General features: G+C 33.7%; 1 protein-coding gene across 4 annotated transcripts; it reads left to right on the top strand.

The window, feature by feature from the left end:
- Positions 1–1,062: 1,062 nt before the first annotated feature.
- impdh1a (IMP (inosine 5'-monophosphate) dehydrogenase 1a) lies at positions 1,063–23,716 on the top strand. 4 transcript variants are annotated; one of them, XM_051135653.1, is made up of 16 exons: positions 1,063–1,856; positions 7,518–7,616; positions 9,593–9,641; positions 11,924–12,025; positions 12,112–12,186; positions 12,301–12,507; positions 13,342–13,429; positions 13,512–13,711; positions 15,883–15,973; positions 16,109–16,204; positions 17,756–17,899; positions 18,022–18,166; positions 19,374–19,517; positions 21,122–21,205; positions 21,373–21,494; positions 22,779–23,716. In XM_051135653.1, the coding sequence occupies exons 1-16, from the start codon at positions 1,618–1,620 to the stop codon at positions 22,871–22,873; spliced, it is 1,980 nt and encodes a 659-aa protein (XP_050991610.1). In that variant the 5' UTR covers positions 1,063–1,617; the 3' UTR covers positions 22,874–23,716. The 4 variants fall into 4 exon arrangements, with proteins under 4 accessions (XP_050991610.1, XP_050991611.1, XP_050991613.1 ...); XM_051135654.1 differs by having other exon boundaries at positions 1,065–1,856; positions 21,478–21,494; XM_051135657.1 differs by lacking the exon at positions 1,063–1,856 and adding an exon at positions 6,725–6,999 and having other exon boundaries at positions 9,593–9,728.
- Positions 23,717–24,281: the final 565 nt, after the last annotated feature.

The raw sequence follows: 24,281 nt of genomic DNA on the forward strand, positions 1-24,281 counted from the left end.
ATATTCTTCAAAAATTGTTTTATGTGTTCCACAGAAGAAATACAGTCAAAACTAGAATGGATGATAATAATACACACATACAGTGTAAAATGTACTGCAACAATATTGATTAAAACAAATTGTATTTTTCCCATGGTGCATAACAATCATAAATTATTTTATCATAAAGTTTATTTGTTTTTAAAAATGACAAAATGTACAGTATGTGTCCAATTATACGCCCCAGCAGGGCGTTTGCTGAATACACAGTGATCAATTTCCATGAATACACACCCCATCCTGTTCTGTTGGAGGTTTGCCAGATGGTGGCAGTGTAGGAACAATTGCCTTTTTTTACATAAGTCTGTTAATTCTTCCTGCTTAGTGATGGGGAGACTCAAACATAGGTCAAGGGGATTTGAATACCTGGCTGACCTGTTGACAACATAACATCCTACGGCACAAACACCTATTTGTGCACCCATAACCCTTTTCTCCTACTCCCACAACATGCAGATACACACAAACCACACAAATTCAATCACAAGCTAATTGCCTTTTAATCCAAATAAATAGGTCACAAGTGTCTGATGCAAGGAAGGACACTTGTTTGCCTCTGTACACAAACAAGGGTGCATGTTTGTTCAAGCCAGTTTTGCCAGAGCAGTCTGTGTGTAATTAGTCCATCAAGAGCCGTTTTCTGTTGCTCCAACCTGAAGCCTCTCCAGGGTTGAGCACACTCCATCAGTGCACCCTGGGATTTGACTTTGTTTGTGAGAAAGCTGTTTCCAGGCTGTGCGTACACATAGTGACAGAGGTGTGTGCGTGCATGTACACGCAAAAGAATGAAAATGACACCCTAAATAAACTGTTGACACATATTTTAATTGACACAAGTGCATGCTTTTCATAGCCACACAAACTCTCAAATGCAATACTACCTTTGAAGAAACAAGAGGTGTGGCATTTGAAACCCATCCCTTGTCCTTTGCTCCATTAGTGAGCACCATGCACCATAAGTTCCTCCCCCTGTTAAAGCACACACACAAACACACATGCACACTTAATGCTGCAATCCTCTTTGTGAAAGTGACGCGCTTCTGTCAGAAACAGAGCTTAGCTGAAGTGAAACAGGGAGAGAGAGAGAACCAGGCTCATTCAATTTCTGCTTGTCTGCCATCCGGTTAACTACCGTACTGTCCTGACTGAGGTTCTGTGATCTGGCGTTTCTTGCAGGTCGATCGGTGGGACTACAAAAAAAGATCTCGGAAGATTCTCATCTTGGACATTTGGGATTGTCAGGTCCTGATCAAAATCTCACCTTAATCTGAATCGCAACAGGTAACCTGCTTTGCACTCGCACAACTCTGCAACTTCGGCCTGTGGTTTGGAAGATGCTAATAGCTTATGCAAATTGGATACAAATCTAACTGAGGACTCCCATATCCAACTCTTATTATTGTTTTTCCTATTCTTTTGAACTTTTGGAAGAGTTTGAATTCTAAGTATAACTGAGCAAACAGCTGTGACTGTTAGGTGGTCTCAGGTGAGGGGGCCGGGACAACAATTAGGTGTTTTTTAAAAGGGTCGGGCTCAAAGAGAGCCACGGTGGAGGACGACCCGCTGGATTTCACTGATATGGACGGGCACGGGTATGACCGCTATGCGGATGGGGACAGGGACAGCTACCAGATTGATTACCGGCGTATCGTGGGGGACATGGAGCCCGCCAGGCCGCGGATGTCATTACGAGACTCGGATCATCACTTTCACGGCCCGTTTACCCATAATACACTACACGGGCATGGGCATGGGCACGAGACGGCTGCCCAGCGCTACAGTGCCACCCGGATACAGGCAGGATATGAACCAGAAAGGTGAGAACAGTGTAGAAGAGAAGGTCTTGGTTTCTCAGAAATCTGATTTAACCATACTAAGACATTACTGTATGCCGTACTTGATCTTAATAAGATAAGAATTTAATAAGGATGAACATATAAACACACAAATATGCATTATGTCTATGCCCATTATATATAATGACAGCAGTAATGACAAAACATTTAAACATGCTGTATATTTTTCAGTCATTTAATGTAAACATGTGACCAACAGTAAATTATTCAACTCATAATATACAACTCATAATGATGAGTCGACTATGCCCATATAGTAATGCAGGCAGCAACACTGATAAAAACAATGACAAAAAGTATAAACATACTGTTTATTTAATTAATTATTCATTCATTCATTCATTCACTTATATACTCATTTATTTAATTATATCTGGGTGTGGGTATGGGTGTGTGTAAACAAAAAACAATGAAGACCTAAATTAATATTGATGACCTATATTAATAATTTATATTGCTTTGGGAATAACTTGTGTTGATATTGGTTTTCTTTTGTGTATGGATGTAAATCATTTCTTTATATTTTAAACTTGTGTTGTGTTGAAAATGTAGATGGAATAATAGAAAAATAACAGCTGTGAGTGAGTTGGAGGGAAGAAGGAGGGGTTTTGTCTGTGTTGACCTCTGTTTTGGTCCAGTCAAAACAAGTGTAGACAGTAATGTATTATTAATCAGCTGTAAATACAGAATCAGCGGAATGATATACACTACCAGTCAGAAGTTTTTGAACAGTAAGATTTTTCTTCTGCTCACCAAGCCTGCATTTATTTGGTCCAGGTACAGCAAAAACAGTAAAATTTTAAAAATACTTTTACTATTTAAAAGAACTGTTTTCTATTTGAATATATTTTAATATTATAATTCATTCCTGTGATCAAAGCTAAATTTTCAGCATCGTTACTCCAGTCTTCAGTGTCACATGATCTTTCAGAAATCATTCTAATATGCCGATTTGCTGTTCAAGAAACATTTTTATTATTATTATTATTATCAATATTTAAAACAAATAAAATAGCTTTAGAATAATAAATAGAAAGCTTTTGTGACATTATACACTAGACCATCTAAAAGCTTAAAGCCAGTGTTTCTTTTTTTTTTGGGGGGGGGGGGATTATAAAGAAATTATAGAAATTATAGAAATTAATACTTTTATTTATCAAGGATACTTTAAATAGATCAAAAGTGATGATAAATACAGTTATAATGTTACAAAAGATTTCTCTTTCAGATAAATGCTGTTTTTCTGAACTTAATATTCATCAAAGAAACCTGAAAAAAATTCTACTGAGCTGTTTTCAACATAATAACAATAATAATAAATGTTTTTGAGTAGCAAAATAGAATATTCAAATGATTTCTAAAGGATCAGGTGACTGGAGTAATGATGCTGAAAATTCAGCTTTGAAATCCCAGGAATAAATGACATTTTTAAATATATTCAAATAGAAAACAGTTATTTCAAAGAGTAAAAATATTTCACATTTTTTACCGTTTTTGCTGTAATTCGGATAATAATACAATAAATGCAGGTTTGGTGAGCAGAAGAGACTTCTTTAGAAACATTAAAAATGTACTGTTCAAAAACAAATTAGCATTTTATTTAAGCATTTAATCATCACTGACCTACATTAAATGAATTAAACTCATAACAATGAATTAACTGGCTGATGTTAGTTACGATAAAGTATTTTTGCTGGATATAATAACTTCACCAACAGTTAAGCATAAGTACAGCTTCTTATAGCTTGAGAACCATTAGAGAAACGATACTAAATCTTGTCTCAGTTTTATTAGACATATGAAGTCAGTGCCTCTCAAGTTCCCTGTTTTTTGTTATTTTTTGTCTAAGCATTTAAAACCTACCTGTATCAAAAATAAATGGCATTGGTTTGAAATGTTTTTACCTAATATAATGACATTCGTGCATAGATGTATGAATACTTTTTGAGTGAACTGTATAAACATGTATCTCATTCCTAAATAGTAGTTGGGAATGTCCACAGCAACAGCCCGTGATGTTGTTTTGACTCTCAGGATACAAAACACATTTTCAGAACCCCCATGAGCTTTCAGCTGGATCTGGCATCACAGCTTATTACCTCATCCCAGCTTTGACACCGACACCTGCGACACAGGTGCTTCTCTAAGGGTCAAGCAAGGGTCTCCCCCACCTCTGCGGTTGACACTTCATGCCCTCAGAGGTTAACTAGTATTTATCTGCCACAGAACTGCAGATCTTCAGCTTAGCTCAAGGACTCTGTGACTCTGAGAATGTAGACGTGACCCATCAATCTGTAGTGTGTCTGCATGCTTTTAAAAGCTCCTTACACATCTTCTGTGTTGTGCAGCATCTGAAATAAGCTTGGCCAACTGTGCCATAAAGAAATGTTAAATGAAATCTAGAGGGACTTTTTCCACCACATCTTTTCTCTTTCCCATTAGAGTCGGCTCTCCCGACAGATGAGAAGAGAACTTTAACGAAGGATTACATTGATAGAGCACTCTTTAGGTCTAATCTGCAGTTTAGACTATAAATCCCACTAGGAAAGAACAGCACGACTGTGTATGTTGAGAGGGTAAGATTAAATGTCCATCAGGAATAGATTCAGCTGACGGCATAACCACTTAGAGTCATCTGGGTGTTAGATGCTGCCTATATGTTAAACAAGGCTTTAATGGTTAAAGTGATTTCATAGAATGTATGTGCAGTTAAATGCAGTGCAATTCTAGTACAAAATGCTTGATTTAGCAAATGATTTTGCTAATGATTTTGCAATTTGCAGTAGGGCAAAAGTTTTTGTTTGCCTAAGATATGTGTGAGTACTGTGTGTAATTATTATGTATATATAAAAACACATCCATGTATATATTTAAGAAATATTTACAAGTATATATATTTATTATAATTTTAATAGAATTTATATTGTATATAAATACAAATATTTTGTACATAAATAACATATTTCTCTTAAATATATACATTAATTTGTGTTTTTACACTCAGTGCACACACATTTATTAGGCAAACTCAAACTTTTATTTTCTATGCGATTAATCACGATTAATCACTTGACAGCCCTAATTTGAAATGAATGATACAAACCACTGAAATCCACTTAGTTGTTGTATATAAAAATGCAACACACTCAGGGAATGAAATAATTTGTATGATAAGTGCATTGAAATTTTCATTTTTATGTGCAGAAAACATAACTAGGGCACCTGAGGATCTGGCATGAAACAAACTGGCATTTAGATAAAACATATATATATATATTTTCCTGGTATTTTTTGTTTTACAAATCAATTTATTCTTTTTTCATTTGGGTAAATAAATAGTCAAGTCAAGTCACCATTATTTATATACCGCTTTTAACAATACACAATTGTGACAAAGCGGGTATACAGTATTAAAAAGGAAATAGTGCATCAATAATGCAAAAGGGCAACAGTAAACACTCAATTTTCAGGTAAAGGCAGTTCATTATTGGATTCAATTATGTCATCATCTAGCTCAGTTCAGTTCAAATAGTACACGATATCAATAAATAAGCAAGCAAAAAGTACAGACTTAATATAGTACATATAAGTATGGAAATAACCAAAATAATATCAAATAAAAATATAAATCAAAATAATATTGCATCCTTTAAAAAATAACATAAATAACAGTTATTTATAACTTATAAATAACAGGTATTAAATAGGGTTCGCTTCAAATAACAGGTTAAAAGACGCATGGTCCCAGACATCCTGCCATAGTTATTGCTGTTTATTATGGGTTTTCAGGTTTAGTTTTATAAATATTTATCCACCTTTTTCTTCAACGCAGAAATAAGCCTATGGGCAAGATTTCCGGTTCGTTATCCGGGAAATAACAAGAAGAATAACATGCAGTAAATGGTAAAACTGTTTGCACTACAAACTAGTGTACTCATAATTAAGATAACACATTAAAATAATATGGTAAAACTCATCAATTTGCAATATCAAGCAGCAAAACGAGCTATTTTGTACAGCTGAAAATAGATAAGAAGCCAGGACAATGGCCACGCCCACTCTAACGGGAAGGAAAAAGGTGGATAGTATTTTTTTTTAAATAATATTTTATAATACTTATTGTAATTGCATGTGCATGTTGCAGGCATGAGCCAGCTCATAAAAAGTAATGTAATTATAATCCGCCTTAAGCTTTATTAAACTACGGATTGGGACATGTTCAGAAGAGAACTGTTCAATGAGTTTCGAGAAATGCTTGAATATCCATCCTGAACGCATTGTTCAGATCGATTTTGTGCATCCATTTTCGAATCGAAAAGATTCGACTCCCCTGGTGAAAAAACCAGCATATGCTGGTAGGTAGGTTTTGATGCTGGTTTAAGCTGGTCCTTTGCTGGTATATGCTGGTCCTTAGCTGGTTTAAGATGGTCCTTTGCTGGTTTTTGCTGGTCATGTTGCTGGTCAAGGACCAGCATGAACCAGCAAAGGACCAGCATAAACCAGCAAAGGACCAGCATAAACCAGCAAAGGACCAGCTTAAACCAGCTAAGGACCAGCATAAACCAGCAAAGGACCAGCTTAAACCAGCATCAAAACCTACCTACCAGCATATGCTGGTTTTTTCACCAGGGTCAAAAGAACGATTTGTTTACATTTCGCTTCTAGTAGTTCTAGTAGTTCGATTTCTCAAGATACTTGTTTAGTACGAACATTTTATGCGTTTAATCTTTTCAAGATAGTGGCGAATGTACATCCAGAAATTACTGACTTCCAAAAAACGTGCAAAAACAGGTTTGGGGAGTGTTCAGCTCAACCTTTCCTCTTCCCTTTCCAAGCGTTGAACTGAACGGGTATCATGTGACTTCACTTCATACGGTTGACGGTCTCGGTTGCGCGTCTCACCATGATGAGACCCTCCATCCAGAGCAGCTACAGCCTCCTCAGAACGATGCTGTACGGGATGAGAGACTGATGGTCCCCGCTTTGATCTCTAATGCACTTTAATACAGCCGTCATCATGTGAGATACTGTACGTGAGGGCGAATATTCAGCAGAAGGAAGTGTGTTCATAACACTGGTGCGAAAGAGAAAGTAACTCGAAACTGTAAGTGGATTCCTATTTGTTTTTCTGTCTAACGCGTTTATAAACTTATATTTCTGAGTCGATAAGAATAAACAGCAAGTTAGCTGAACAAAAAATTGTCATTTCAAATTCTCGTTTTGAATGTATTCGTATGTTTGATATTTATCTCGTTTAATTATCAGCCAGGCAGGGTTCCTTTATTTACATATATGTAACGTTATTTTATCCAAAGCGGTAGGCTTAATAAAGATAAATAAATCTATCTATCTATCATCTAATTATGCAAAAATGAGAGGAAAATGCTGTATAGAATGATTTAAATGTTAACACAATAATAACATGCAACACCAAAAATATTAAATCCCTCCCTGAAAAGCTGTTTTAAAGTTGTTGCATTAGTTTATAAATACAACATTGTTTATATGCACTGTCATACTGTACATTTTATCTCTGGATGCTTGACAGTGCAGTCAGCTCATGTTAAAGCTTAAGCTTGAATGTGTTACAACCTCTCTTTTGTATGTTTTGTGTGTTTCTAGCATGGCTGATTACCTTATCAGTGGGGGAACTGGGTACGTTCCCGAGGATGGACTCACTGCCCAGCAGCTTTTTGCCATCGGAGATGGTCTCACATATAAGTAAGTCAAGAATCATGTGCACAAACACTCAGATGCATACTGACATGGGTATGTAGCTTCACCGTGGAACACATACACACATGCACTCTAGGTAGGCATCTTTCTGGACATCTGTCAGTGAGATGGCTCTTAGCTCCATGGCAACCCTCTGTGCATCTCCATAGCAACGGGAGCTCAAGTGCTCAGTCCCAGCACATGCAGCCCGTGTTTATGGGACAATGCAAAGCCACAGTGCATGCGTGGTCCTTGTCATGCTTTTCTTTCATATTCATGATCCAGCTCAACGTGTGCTTTTGTATCGATGGGGTTTTCTTGTACGCCAATGTATTAAATGAGCTTGTGTGTTTATGAATATGAACATGTTTATGCTTTCCCAGCCTTATGAAAACTTGTTAGCAAAGCAGTGGTCTCTGCATCTATTTTTGTCATTCTGGCTGGAGTGTTTAATCTGGTCTAATGGAGGTTTTATGAGCGTTAGGCCACATGGGGCGGGACACTGAACAGTGCCTTCTCACACGTCCTCCTGAGACAGACAAATCCGGTCCCATTTTTGCTGTATCAAAATATTATCATGCTTTAAAGTGACGGATATCATTTAACACTTTCTATTAGTAGCCCAGAGACAAGAAGAGTGCTTTTAAGTGAAGTAAGATTCTAACAACATTGATAACATGCGTTTGTATGAGTACCACTTTAAGTTTGGGGTCAGATTCATTTGTTTTTTGAGCAAAATTAATATTTTTACTCAGCAAGGAAGCATTAAATTGTCAAGTGACTAAACCTAAATCTCATATTTGTGACCAAAACCACAAAACCAGTCATAAGGGTCAATTTTTTAAAATTGAGATTTAAACATCATCTAAAAGCTGATGTATGGTTTGTAAGGATATGATAACATTTGGCAGAGACACAACTATATAAAATCTAGAATTTGATGGTGCAAAAAATCAAAATAATAATAAAATCACCTTTAAAGTTGTCTAAATGAAATTCTTAGCCATGCATATTACTAATAAAAAATTAAGTTTTAATATATTTATGGTAGGAAATTAACAAAATCTCTTAATGGAACATTCTTTACTTAATATCCTATTGTGTTATTGTAGTATTGTTGGCTATTGCTACAAATATACCAGTGCTACTTAAGACTGGTTTTGTAGTCCAGGGTCACTTTTTTTTGCACACACTTTTGCATTAGAAAGAGGCTATCTGTTTGTGCGTGTGACATTGGTGACACGGTTAAGAACATTAACGGGTCGTCTCAGTACGCCACATCTTAAGTAGATTATATAACTCCTCTTGACAGGGCCAGAGACGTACTGTACGTGTGCAAGTGTATCATTTGTGGCTACTTAAAGTATTAATGTTACCGGCAAACACACATATTCATTTGCTCATACACTGTAATTATCAGTCGACTTACACCACTGTTCAAAAGTTTGAGGTCAGGATTATTTTTCAAGCATTTTATGCTCATCAAGGCTGCATTTATTTGATTAAAAATGCAGTAAAAGCAGAAATATTGTGAAATGTTATTACAACTGAAAATGACTGTGTTCTGTTGCAATATATTTTAAAATGTAATTAATTTCTGTGATGCAAAGCTGAATTTTCAGCATCATTACTCCAGTCTTTAGTGTCACATGATCCTTCAGAATTCATTCTACTATGCTGATTTGATTATTATCAATCTTAAGAACACTTGTGCTGCTTAATATTTTTCTGGAAGCCATGATACACTAAACTTTTGAATTGCTGTTTTTAGCAGTCACACATGCATTGCTTGCACGACAGTTTATGTTTGCATAAAACTGGCCATAATAATATCTGAAATTTTGAATCAGCATTGTTTTAAAGTGGTTTTCCTGTTTTTGAGACAGATTTGAGTGTCTTTAAGCATTTTGTAATTTTGATAATGATCCGATTCATAAATCTAAATGTCATTGCCTCTCTGCCATCTGTCCTTTCTCATTTAGTGATTTCCTGATACTGCCCGGCTTTATTGACTTCACATCCGATGAAGTGGTGAGTACCAGCGTTTATCAGAGGTTATCAACAAATGGGTGGAACAGACCTCAAATGTGACAGTGGACCACAAATCCAGTCATAAGGGTCAGTCTGAGATTCATACATCATCTGAAAGCTGAATAAATAAGTTTCCATTGATGTATTGTTTGTTAGGATGGGAGATACAACTATTTGAAAATCTGGAATCTGAGTGTGCAAAAAAAATCTAAAATATTGAGAAAATCACTTATTAAGTTGTCCAAATGAAGTTCTTAGCAATGCATATTACTACTCAAAAGTTACGTTTTGTATTGTATGTATTTGTATGTATTTACAGTAGGAAATTTATAAAATATCTTCATGGAACAATTGATTTTTGGCATAAAATAAAAATGTAGAATTTTGACCCATACAATGTATTGTTGGCTATTGCTACAAAAATACCTGTGCTACTAAAGACTGGTTTTGTGGTCCAGGGTCACAAATGGTCTTGTATCAGTAAACAATTTAGTGCACAGGATAATTTTTGATCACATGAGTCAACTCAGATGTTAAGTTGATGGAAAAGGAGCACTTTAACTATTAGCGAGGTGGAAGATCTGCAGGTTGAGAGGTTAACGTGGCTGTGTTAGCATCCACACAGTCCCTGGTGTGCTGGGCAAGTTGTCACAAGCAGTAAAGCTCAGGTGTGTGTGAAAAAGAGAGAGAGAGAGAGAGAGATAGAGAGAGAGACCAGGATGACACAAATATTAGTCCCCCTGGAACCACAACTTTAAACACACTTTTAATTAAAGAAGGAGCAAATTCACTTTCCTGGGATAAATTATAAGCTAATGATTTAGTTAAACAGGGAATCAGTAAAAAATAATAGGTACTGTTTCAGCTTATTTTGTTGATCTGTTTAGGGTTGGTTTAGTTTTTTCCAATAGGTTAGCTTCCTGCTGATGCAAACGTAGGTACACAGCACTGTTTGTGTTTTCTTTGAGCACTTCTGAGATTACGCTGAGCTGTAGCTAATGATGGGACACAGGTGTTACTGAGAAAGAAGAAAAATAAGACGTGACAGTGTCCACGGTTTGATGAAATCACATGGTGCGACTCACTGTTATTCATGTTATTGTTATTTTAGTAATGTTTGTAAATGATTACAGTATTTATTAATATTTTAATTATAGTCTTTATTTGTACATTAAATACTGAAAGTACAATAAACTACATTTATTATTTATCTTTCTTCATGTTAGTTCACAGTGCATTAACTGTTAACAAACACAACTTGTGATTTTATTAATGCATTAGTAAATGCTGAAATTAACATTAAATAAGATTACTAAATGCTGTAGAAGTATTGTTCATTCTTAGTTCATGTTAACTAATGTAGTTAACTAATGTTAACTAATGAAACGTATTGTAGTGTTACCGTTTTAATGTTTCTATTTTGTTTTATTTAATAGTTGAATTCTTATTTCAGTTTTAGTAATATTAGTGGTTCAGCTTATTTAATTTCATTTAGTTGCTTTGGATAGAAAATTCAGTGAACAGCATTTATTTGAATTAGAAGAATTAGTATTTTTTTAAAAATCTTTTATTTCATTAATTTTAATTTTTCAGTTCAGTTCATCTCAATTTATTTATAAAGCACTATTAAAACAACAGAGCATTGATTGAAGCACTAAACAATCATAAAATTATTCCTAATAAAAGAATATAACGACATCATAACACAGACGACGTCTAAAAACTTTTTTTTCAGATATTTATATTTTTTTTACTTTGGCTTTATTTCAAATAACATTTCTTAATAGTTTCAGTTTTATTTAACAATAACAATTATTTAAACAATGGCAACACTGAGTTCCCTGTGCAATAAATGTTTTCTTTAAAGAAATCATTCACTCAAAAATTAATTTTTTTTATTAATTTCTCACCTTTGTTCTGTTCCAAAGCTGTATGATGTTTTTTTTTTCCATTAAAAAAAGGTCATTTTTACATAGACTTAGCATTTAGTTGCTTGTTATATTATGTTAAGTTCCTAAAATGACCAATCATAACCTGGCTTTCCTTAGTTGAACATGGACTAGTTGCATAAATGGTTTAGACTAGTCTTAAAAGTTAGTCATCTATTTTTTTTCTTTAAGAAAATTTGGTTAAATAAAAACTTACATTAGTCTAAGTTGAATCCAACTTAACATAACTGTCTTAACATAGAAGCTAAATTTATGCAACTGGCCCCATGGCTGTTTACATAGACAGTTTATTCCCCTTTGATTTTTTTTTGTAACAATCATATGTTGTCATAGGATTTAACCTCTGCCCTGACCAGGAAGATAACCCTGAAGACGCCGCTCATTTCCTCTCCCATGGACACAGTCACAGAGTCCTCCATGGCCATCGCTATGGCTGTAAGTAACACTCAGAAAAGTTATATATCAGCACTTGTACTAAATCGTAATTGCTTTTCCATTTCATCCACTGGTTTGTCCCATAGCTCATGGGTGGAATAGGAATTATCCATCACAACTGCACACCTGAGTTCCAGGCCAACGAGGTTCGCAAAGTCAAGGTCAGTAACTTAAGTGATGTAGATTTAGAGGAATTCAAAGCTAGTTATATTTCGTAAACCTATTCAGTTATAGAAATAGATTTTTGGGTTAATAATTAACATGTTTTTGTGCAGAAATTTGAGCAGGGCTTCATTACGGACCCTGTAGTGATGAGTCCACGGCACACGGTCGGCGATGTGTTTGAAGCAAAGGTCCGGCACGGTTTCTCCGGCATCCCGGTCACAGAAACCGGCAAGATGGGCAGCAAGCTGGTGGGCATCGTTACATCACGAGACATCGACTTCCTGTCAGAGAAAGATTACGACAGGCCGCTGGAAGAGGTTTGTTATTCAAAATGTTTACAAATATTGATTCTTCAATAATTGGAGGTTTGATTCCAATTTAAGTGATGTTTCATAATTTAAGTATTCATATTCATTAACTAAAAAGTGAAGTTTTTTAATGAAACTGAATATTTAGTGATCTGGAGCAGAACTTGATGATATCTGTCTAGATTTGATTGGATCATAAAAAGTAAGCAGTGATATCATTGGTTAATATTTTTTGTCCCGTCCATGTGAAAAAGTAATTTCAGATGGAACGAAAATTGTTACACATTATGTTAAAAAGCTTAGGGACATCTTTTGTAAAGGAATTAATTTTCTAACTCATACTTTTTTTCAGCAAGGATGCATTAAATTGATCAAAAGTTACAGTAAAGACTTACCTAAAATGTATATTTCAAAAAATTATTTAAAATCTATTTAAAAAATCATGAAAAAATATTAAGCAGAATGTTTCTTGAGCGACATATCAGCATGTTAGAATGATTTCTGAAAGATCATGTACCACGGAAAACTGCTGTAATGGCTGCTGATAATTCAGCTTTGCATCGCAGGAAAAAATTACATTTTAAAATAGGTTAAAATAGAAAATGGTTTCTTTAAATTGTAATAATATTCCACAATAATACTGTTTTTACAGTAGTTTTGATCAAATAAATGCAGCCTTGGTGAGCATATGGGGCATCTTTAAAAGATGTTAAATATTTGGACCCCAAACATTTGAACACTAGATGAAGATTTTTGAATGTAAAATAACACTGATCGCTGATTAATAATTCTGAGTTTGAATAATTCTGACTAATATGCATGAATGATTCTTAAATCCTCCAGGCAATGACAAAACGAGAAGATTTAGTGGTTGCGCCAGCAGGTGTGACGTTAAAGGAGGCGAATGACATCTTACAGCGCAGTAAAAAAGGTATGAGCGCCAACTTCAGTTCTGTTTATGATGATCCGTTTAGCACAAGCTTGCTGATCACATTCCTGTTTCTCTCTCTTAGGTAAACTGCCTATAGTGAATGACAGCGATGAGCTTGTAGCTATAATAGCTCGTACCGATTTGAAGAAGAACAGAGACTATCCTCTAGCCTCCAAAGACTCTCGCAAACAGCTGCTGTGTGGCGCAGCCATCGGCACCCGAGAGGACGACAAGTACCGCCTAGACCTGCTCATGCAGGCCGGAGTGGACGTGATAGTTCTGGTGGGTCCAAATGGGAATAGGGTGACATCTCTTCTTTCTGGAGATGTAGCTTTTTGCTTTTGTTGCGTTCCATTGATCTTTAAATTCAGATCAAAGCAACAGAATTTAGAATTTCTGTTGCAGAAATTCCATAATTTGTTCTGGCAAGATGCAAGATTTAACGACAACATTTAATTAAAAACATTAACTTTTAAAGGAATGGCTCTGACAATACCCTCAGAACAGAAATTTAGTATTACATCACTTGCTCACCAATGGATCCTCTGCAGTGAATGGGTGCCATCAGAATGATAGTCCAAACAGCTGATAAAAACATCAGAATAATCCTCACTTCTGCAGTTGAGATGACTTTTTCATTGGAATGAGCAATATTATGAATAGAGGACTCATATTTAAACCCAGAAGCAACAGTTTGAAGTTAAAAACACCTTAATGATGGATTCGTTTTGGAAGCTTTTCACTTCATTAGGTGTTTATTGATGGACTAGAGTTACTTATGGATTACTGGGATGTTTTTATTAGCTGTTTGGACTTTAGCAATCTGACGGCACCCATTGACTGCAGAGCATTCATTGCTGAGTTATGTAAGTCTAAATTTCTCCAAATCTGTTCCCATGAAGAAACAAACTCAGTGATATCTTTGATGGCCTGAGGGTGTTCATTTAGGGCGAGCCATTCCTTCAAGCCAAAAATGCATCAGCAAATCAAATTTCCAACGTGACAAAAGAAAACCTTTGGCAACAAACCTGTTTAGCAAGCAGAGACAAATGTGTCAGACATGGAAAAATGATACTTTCTGTAATCATTCACCTGTAGAACACATGCATTGCAGACTTTGTTTACAAGGAAACACCTGCAAAGCCAAAAATAGCATTTCCATTTTATTTTTTTGTTCCATGTGTCGGGTTGTGGAACGCAGCATTAGCGTGTATTCAGATTTTCAGTGGTAAACTGTAAAGGGCCAAAGGGAGTTTGAATTGCACAAACATGAAATAAAAGTGAACCTAGCGTGCTTTGCACTCACATTGCATGTTATACGTAAACCATATTCTGACTTTCCGAGATAAGCCACAGTTTATGTGACTAAGCCGAAATGTTTGTGAACTGCTCTGAAGCCTGTAACAAAGCAAGTGTGAAACGCCCTTAAATTATGAGCCAGAAAATCAAGATGCTTGGTATTATTTGAAAAATATTGGCAGGCGTTTAAGGGAACGGTGGCAATTAAATTCTGAAGGCTGGCATGCAAAATAAAATAGCAGAAGAAAAAAGATGCCAGGTTGTAGACTGTGACCAAGGCTGCATTTAACTGATCAAAAAAAATATACATACAGTAAACACAGTTTACTGAATACAGTACAGTAAAATTCAGTAAAAACAGTCAAATTATGACATAATATTGCAATTTAAAATAACTATTTTCTATTTTATTATATTTTAAAATACAATTTAAGCTTTTTTTTTACATTTAAACATTTCAGTCATTGTAATGTGTTTACATCTCATCTTTTCTTGACTTTATCAGCATTTTAATCCATCTTGTAAATGACCTGAGAATTAAGGTTGATTTAAAGTGGGAACTTAACTAGCAAATTAATATTTTTTGTCGCAGTCTGGAGCCCTGTAGATGGATTTAATTTTTTTCATTATTTTTTTAAATCTCCTCTTATACAGTGAAGTGATCAATCTACAGTATGATGTTTAGATTCTGTGTTGGTCAAATAAATTTGTAGGTCAAAGTTCATACACAGCAACAAATGTTTTTTGTTGCGGTTGCCTAATATTAACAATTTTTTTTTCTGAACGTAGAAAGGATGTTGTCATCACTTGCAAAGAGCAGTTAAAAAGACAATTGATTTATATGCAAATATGTAGCCAAAATGTACTGTCACACCTTTGGGCTACATCTTTAATCAGACACACCCAAAACCAGCTAATCAAGTCTTTTAATTAGCAGGTGTATTAGGGCAGGGTGGACACTGAATTCTACAAGTCCGCAAAATTGAATTGCATAAACCATTCATTCCTTGTGCAAAATTAAAATAGTATTGCATAAAGCAAAAGAAGTCTTTTATGATTTCCAAAGTCAGTCTTCGTAGGATACACACACTGTTGTTCCTTATAGTTCTTAAGCCTACATGATACGTGATGGTTTTTCTGTTATTCTGTCTCAGGACTCTTCTCAGGGGAACTCAGTGTTTCAGATCAGTATGATCAACTACATCAAACAGAAATACCCTGAACTGCAAGTAGTGGGAGGAAACGGTGAGACATTTTTGCCCTTTGTGCAGTTCTTACTTTTCTGTATAAACTGAGGATGGTTTGAGTAGAGTGATGTAAGACAAACATATGTGTTTTATGTTTTTATGTTGTGTTTTATTCTCTTTTTCTTGTATAAAGTGGTGACTGCCGCTCAAGCAAAGAATCTTATAGATGCTGGTGTTGATGCTTTGCGGGTGGGCATGGGCTGTGGATCCATCTGCATCACACAGGAAGGTAGGTTTGAGGGCTTTCTGGAAGACTTTGGAAGACAAACTTGCTGTGTAAAGTTCCCAGATGTTATCTTAGACGTTTTATTTTATTTTGTTTTATTTTATTTTATTTTATTTTTAACAGCAAGAAAAAATATTTTTGGCATTATTATAGTTTTTCATTATGTTTATTTAATTTTAATTACAAGAAGAAATAAGAATGATTTATTTAGCAATGTAAATCTGTTTTATTTAAAAAAAAAAAATTAAAGTTAGGATTTTTGGGATTGCAATCACTTTTATTTTATTTATTTTTAACAGCAAGAAAAAGGATTTTTGGGATAGCAATTATCGTTTTAGTTTTGTATTATATTTATTTAATTTTAATTACAAGGGAAAAAAGAATTACCTATTTAAATAGCAATGTAAATGTGTTTTATTTTTTATTTTCTTTAAAGTTAGGATTTTTGGGATTGCAGTTATCATTTTTATTTTATATAATTTAATTTAATTTTTAACTGCAAGAAGAGGGATTTTTGTGACAGCAATTGTCATTTTAGTTTTTATTATATTTATTTAAGTTTAATTACAAGAGAAAAAAAAACAAGAATTACCTATTTATATAGCAATATAAAAAAAATTCTTCAGAGTTAGGATTTTTGGGATTGCAGTTATCATTTTTATTTTATTTTGTTATTTTATTGTATTTCATTTCATTTAACAGCAAGAAAAAAAATGAAATAGAAACTATCATTTTAGTTTTTTATTATATTTATTTAATTTAATTACAAGAAAAAACAAGAATTACCTATTTATATAGCAATATATATACACTACCGTTCAAAAGTTTGGGGTCAGTACATTTTTATTGTTTCTTTTTTTTTTTTTTTTTTTTTAAGAAATTAATACTTTTATTCACCAAGGATGTATTAAGTTAATAATTAAAAGTTTATTAAAAGTTAATAATAAATAATTTACATTGTTATAAAATATTTATATTTTGAATAAACACTGTACTTTTTAAACTTATTATTCATGAAAGAATATATATATATATATATATATTTTTTTTTTTTTTTTTTTTTTTTTCAGAGTTAGGATTTTTGGGATTGCAGTTACCATTTTTATTTTATTTTATTTTATTATTTTATTTTATTTCATTTCATTTTTGACAGCAATAAAAAATAATTTTGGGATGCAATTATCGTTTTAGTTTTTTTTAAGAATTACCTGTTTATATAGCAGTGTAAATGTGTTTTATTTTTCATTTTTTTAGAGGTAGGATTTTTGGGATCGCAGTTATCTTTGTATTTTCTTTTTTCTATTATTATTTCATTTCATTTCAATTTTGACAGCAATAAAAAATAATTTTGGGATGCAATTATCGTTTTAGTTTTTTATTATATTTATTTCATTTTAATTTTTTTTTTTTTTATTGATACCTTTATTCATGTTTAGAAATGGCAAACATTTGGGGATAACAATTATCATTTTATTTTTTTTTAAGGACAGGAGACATTAATTAGATGTTATATAGTTATGTAAATATGCATATGTGTGTGTGTTTATCATATAGTGATGGCATGTGGGAGACCGCAGGGCACGTCTGTGTATAAAGTGGCTGAATACGCCCGGCGTTTCGGGGTTCCGGTCATTGCAGACGGTGGCATCCAGACGGTTGGGCACGTTGTCAAAGCCCTTGCACTGGGAGCATCCACAGGTGTGTGTTTTTTCTGGGTGATTTGCCTGAACGATCATTGTTATTAATGGCTGGGATTTGTTTGCCTACATTTTACTGTCTGTGTCAGACCGTGCCCTTCCCTTCTGCCTGTTTTGTTTCAGTGATGATGGGGTCATTGCTAGCAGCAACCACAGAAGCACCCGGTGAGTATTTCTTCTCAGACGGCGTACGACTGAAGAAGTACCGTGGCATGGGCTCTTTGGACGCCATGGAGAAAAACAACAACAGTCAGAAACGTTACTTCAGGTAAACATTCTTAATCTCAGATGACTGCATGTGTACGTGGATAAAGATGACAATGGATGTTTCTTCAATTATAAAAACAATATGTTTCAGCATTGTGCACAGGAGAATTTTTTACATGATGAACATTTTCACCACAGTGTCATTTCCAGAACATCTCATCTCAAATGATGTATTGTTTAACAGCATCCTTTAGTGGAAAATGCCATCACTAGCATTTTAATTATCCTAAATACTTTCACACTTCTGTGTGATCTGGAAGCTTTCATGAAATGAAGGACAATGTATATTTATAATTACTTAGAGTTTTTTGATTACCAATTACACTACTTTTTTAATTATGTTGGAAATTATGCCACAGCTGATGTACTCATATTAGAAAAATTAGTAGTAATTTATTACACAGTAAAATATTGAAATAATTTATTATAATTTCACTCTTTTTTTAAGATGATCATACTCCCATTTATACTAATAATATTTTAAATGATAAATAATTGTATTTACCTTGAGTTTTTTCTTTATTTTATTTTTAGCTCAAATATGCTCTTCACTAATTTATATTTTCGACCCTGGACCACAAAACCAGTTGCTGGGGTATATTTGTAGCAATAGCCAAAAATACATTGTATGGGTCAAAATGATTGATTTTTGTTTTATGCCAAAAATCATTAGGATATTAAGTAAAGATCATGTTCCGTGAAGATATTTAGTAAAATTCCTACTGTGAATATATCAAAACTTAATTTTTGATTAGTAATATGCATTGTTAAGAACTTTATTTGGACAACTTTAAAGGTGTTTTTCTTAATATTTTGATTTTTTGCACCAACAGATTCCAGATTTTCAAATAGATGTATCTGAGCCAAATATTGTTCTATCATAGCTTATTTATTCAGCTTTCAGATGATGTATAAATCTCAATTTGGACTGGTTTTGTGGTCCAGGGTCACATTTTATATTTAATTTATATTTTATATTTTTAAAGTCTAGGTCCAAAACAAGAGTAAAACAATAAAGTATATACATAAATGGCATTTAAAAAAGTAAAAATAAATTATGATATTATAGTAGTGAAGTAAAAATCACAAAAGTGTCTGTAGTTGAAGAAACAAACCCAATAAGATTTATCTACGTATCATCTGCTATTTTCAAGTTTTTTTTGTATGCAGTACATAAAAGATTATGTGCATACGTATGTGTTTTCCAGTGAAGGTGATAAAGTGAAGGTGGCTCAGGGAGTCTCTGGCTCAGTTCAGGATAAAGGCTCGATACACAAGTTTGTTCCTTACCTCATCGCTGGAATTCAACATGGCTGTCAGGACATCGGTGCAAAGAGCTTGTCCATTTTGCGGTAAGCTTGTCATATTCCTTTGCAATTTTGTGACCTTTAATTCATGTTTTTTAGCTTTTAGGCTATCTCTATGCTAGTATATGCTGTATTCTAGTCACTTTTAGAAATACACTAGCAGCTAGTTAACTAAATGAGCTGCCGTTCAAAAGTTTGTGATCAGTACGATTTTTAATGTTTTTAAAGAAGACTTTTCTGCTCATCAAGGCTGCGTATATTTCATTAAAAATACAGAAAAAACAGTAATATTGTGAAATATTATTGCCATTTAAAATAGTGGTTTTCTGTTTTAATATACTTTAAAAATTAATTTATTTCTGTGATAAAAGCTGAATTTTTAGCATCATTGCTCCAGACTTAAGTGTCACATGATTCTTCAGAAGTCATTCTAATATGCTGATTTATGCTGATTATGCCGTTATCCTGCTTAACAATTTTTTAAGCTGTGATACTTTGTTTATTTGATTAAAAAAACGTTAAAAAGAACAGGATTTATTTAAAATAGAAATCTTTTGTTTTGGAATCTCTTGTTTTGAAAAATTTTATTCTGTATTTAGCAAGGATGTGTAAAATTCATAAAAAGTGATAGTAAAGACTTACATTGTAAGAAAAGACTTCTGTTTTGAATAAAAGAATCCTGAAAAAAAAATTACAGTTTCAACTGTTTCCAACATTAATAATAAATGAGTATATTAAAATGATTTCTGAATGATCATGTGACACTGAAGACTGGAGTAATGGCTGATGAAAAGATTAAAGTATATTAAAATAGAAAGCTGTTACTTTAAATAGCAAAAATATTTCATAATATTACTTTTTCTGTATTTTTGATCAAATAAATGAAACTTTGATGAGAGACTTCTTTAAAAAACATCTTACTAACTTTTGAACGGCAGTATAGTCTTTCTTTTCTGGAGCAAAATGGACCAAACTTTTACTACCAGTCAAAAGTAGTAAGTAGATTTTTAATGTTTTCAAAAAACATCACCAACATTTACTTGATGGAAGTATAGTAAAAACAGTGATATTGTGAAATATTAAAATGTGAAGATTTTATAAAATAGAATGTTTTCTATTTTAATACATATAAAAGTTATGTTTTTCCATAACATTGACAATAATATGAGCCATTATTAATAACTGAGCTCCAACAAAAATTGTATATATATATATATATATTTTTTTTTTGTATTTTAATAATATTTCACAGTATTTATCTTTTTACTCTTGGTCCAAAAAACATGTTCCAAAAACATTTAAAAAGTCTTCTAGAAAAAAATTAACTAAAACTATTGTACTATTTTGCACTAAACGAATTTTAGTTCAGTAATTCTCTCTAGAGAAAAGACTATTCCCTTCCTTTAAATTATAAAAACACATGTTTTTGACTAGCAGTAGCTAGTAGTGAATTATGGTTCACTGTGTGACTTCATTGCTTCCATCCATGGAATAAGCTGACAAGTCTGTAAACCAAAGGCTATTGGCTATATAAAATAAAGACCAAGCTTTCTAATATCTCTTGCTTCCTGAAAGAGAACGTCAACACGAAAAAGAATGTTGTCTGTGTTTACATACACCTGTGTAAGTCTCACCTGCGTTGCATATAGATCGATGATGTACTCTGGAGAGCTGAAGTTTGAGAAGAGGACCATGTCTGCACAGGTTGAGGGCGGAGTTCATGGACTGCATTCGTAAGTCTCCGCCCACTCATTTAACCCCACCCACTTGACCTACCGTTGTGTTTCTGTCCTCACAGCACATACCCTCAAAAAATGATCATGAACACATTTCACGTCATTAGAATTCTTGTTTCACATAAAACTAAAAGTTTAGCAATCCCGTCTCTGTTTTTTTGAAGTTCATCCCAGAGACCCTCAGTCCATCCCTTCGTACAATGTCATGGAAAAGTAGAGTTTACATGTGAAAATGTCTTCTCTTCCTTTCTCTTATGCTGTCATCATAGATATTCTTTTGTGCCATGTAAGTATAATAGCGTCTCATGTCTCTTACAGTAGCATTAATTCCTGGTGGAGGGAGTTGTGTTGTAAACAGCGGTAAGGTCTGGGCTCTTTAGTGGGCATTGAGACTATTTTAGTTTCCTCTTACCGTCGAGTCAAGTAGACGAACCTAGTGTCCACTATCCCAGTGTCCTACTGTGGTTGTGTACTCATAATATTATCAGAAGCTTGTCTTTAAAAGGAAGATTATCTTGAAAGAAACCCAACTCTTAAAAACCTACTTTTAAAAGGGTAGTTTACCCAAAAATGACATTTCTGTCATAATGCACCTGAAAATATCAGTTTTATTAATTTTCCCATGCTTTGCATGCAAATGGTGACTAAGGGCTGTCAAGCTCCAAAAAGGACAGAAAACGATCATTACACTAATGTTCAAAAGTTGGGGCCAGTAGGTTTTTATTTTTTTTTATTTTTAGAAGCATCTTATGCTCACCAAGGCTGGATTTATGTGAAATATTCTGAAATATTATTAAAATTTAAAATCACATCTTTCTATTTAAACATATTTCAAAATGTAATTTATTCCTGTGATCAAAGCTGAATTTTCAGCATCATTACTCCAGTCTTCAGTGTCACATGATCTTTCAGAAATCATTCTAAAATGCTGATTTGCTGCTTAAGGAAAACTTCTAGTTAGTCATGATAAAAAAAGAGTTGTGCTGCTTAATATTTTCATAAAAATTGAATTTTTTCAATAATCTTTGATAAATAGAAAGTTCAAAACAACAGCATGTATTTGAAAAATGATTTTTTGTTACATTATAAATGTCACTTTTGATCAATTTAATGTGCACTTGCTGAATAAATGTATTTTTTTTATAACTAATTAATTAAAATATCTTACTGACCCTAAACGTTTGAATGGTAGTGCATCATAAATATAATCCATATGACTTGGCACTATATTTCATATCTTCTGAAGACAGTGTACGAAGAACAGACTGCAATTTAAATCGTTATTCAAATATGACACTAGATTTAACATCTACGATGGTTTCATTAATTCTCATTACCGCACGTTTCAATATTTGGAAGCCCAAATTATATTCAAGACTGAATAACGTCTTATATTTTAGTCTGTTCCTTGCCGAAAGGCACTTTTATGATACTTCCATGCTTTTTTATTTTCATTTTTGGGCAAACTGTTCCTTTAATTGGGTACGCTGACATTTTCTTTTGTACTAATCAATGTGTGGACAATACAACAGCATTTATTAAGGTTGTGTTGCTTTTTTGTTCTCCGCAGTTACGAGAAGCGGTTATACTGAACCGGGCAGCAGAGGGCACGCAAGAGCTGGACCCAACGTCCCGTCACCAGCCGTCACTAAACACAGCAGCTAAAAGTGATTTCTGCTATCCTCAACACCTTTATCCTTTTTCCTGGTGGTTCTTGAGTCTAGATAAACATTACAAATGAAAAAAAACTTTCAGTTAGCAACAGTACTGAATGTACTATGGACTTTCTTATTTTGATTGTGGATTTTGTTCGGGCTTCCCTGTAAGAAATTAGACTTGGTACTAGAGATACTATTTTCAAAATCCTATGAATGTACTGCATCATCTGAAATATGATGATGCTACGTGTGTATGTAAGAAAGAGAGTGTATGGGGTATGCTGGTTCATTCTAATTCAGATTGTCTGTTATTTTAATTTTAATAGCAATAACATTTTTGTGTCCATCGTGGTATAGGAGGAAATCATGTGCATACCACATTGCCATTAGAGTGTTATAAGTTAAATTTTAATTTTATCTACGAAATGCATTTGTTTTCTTTACTTCTTTCCACTAGGGCAAGTTTGCAGGCTGCTTGTGTCACTATGCTTTTCAGATTATCCAGAGAGCACTAGAATGATGTTACTTTATGGACCAAATTATGAGTATCAGCCTTAAAATCAGGTATTCTGTACTGTTACTCGCCTTACACTAGTCAATAATGTACACAGACATTAGAGACGCTCATTTCTTAAAGTTTATTTCACAGTTTCACACACTTGCATCATTTAACTTAGAAGCATTTACATATATAAAATATTTACAGTATAAAAAAAGGTCAGAGGTGAAAGACAGTCAAAAGCATTTGCTGTAACAGTGACACTTTGGGCTCCACTTGATAGTTTGCAAAGACTGTTGTGTTGTCATTCTGAATATAATACACTTTATAGAATAAAGAATGAGTTTTATAGACTGTGTTTCTTATTTTGTGTCTGTAGGAGCAGTTTATGTATACTTTAAATGTTAATATGCCCTTTTATAAACAGTAGCATAATGAGCAATGCAATTCAGAGGATTTAATTGGCATGTAGAAGCATAAAAGTCATTGGACCATTTACTAGTCACAGAGAGAAAATGCACATCTCAAACATAAACATAAAAAAAAAGAGAGAGAGAAGCTGAGAATGAGACAATCTTAAAGTTTATGTTGTCACAACTTCATGTTATTACATCTCCATGGCCAACAGAGGGCAGCATTTGTGCAGCAGAATGGCTGTGAGGAATTATGGGTACAGGATAGAATAAATCTGAAGCACTAAATGTAGTTGATAAAACAGTTAAGAACAGTAGTACTAAAATGCCAAGTGTTCCATTCATACAAGAGCTAATTAGCATGTTTTCATGGTTATCTTCATGCAGCCTTTAACTAAATTTGACTTTTCCCATAAGTATATGCTCCAACAAAACACCTAGGTTTCATTCCAGAACAAAAATGTTACCCACAGGGCTTCCACAAATAAGTGGGTTAACACCAG

The sequence above is a fragment of the Labeo rohita genome, chromosome 18, assembly GCF_022985175.1.
Source record: "Labeo rohita strain BAU-BD-2019 chromosome 18, IGBB_LRoh.1.0, whole genome shotgun sequence".
In the NCBI taxonomy this organism is placed as follows: Eukaryota; Metazoa; Chordata; class Actinopteri; order Cypriniformes; family Cyprinidae; genus Labeo; species Labeo rohita.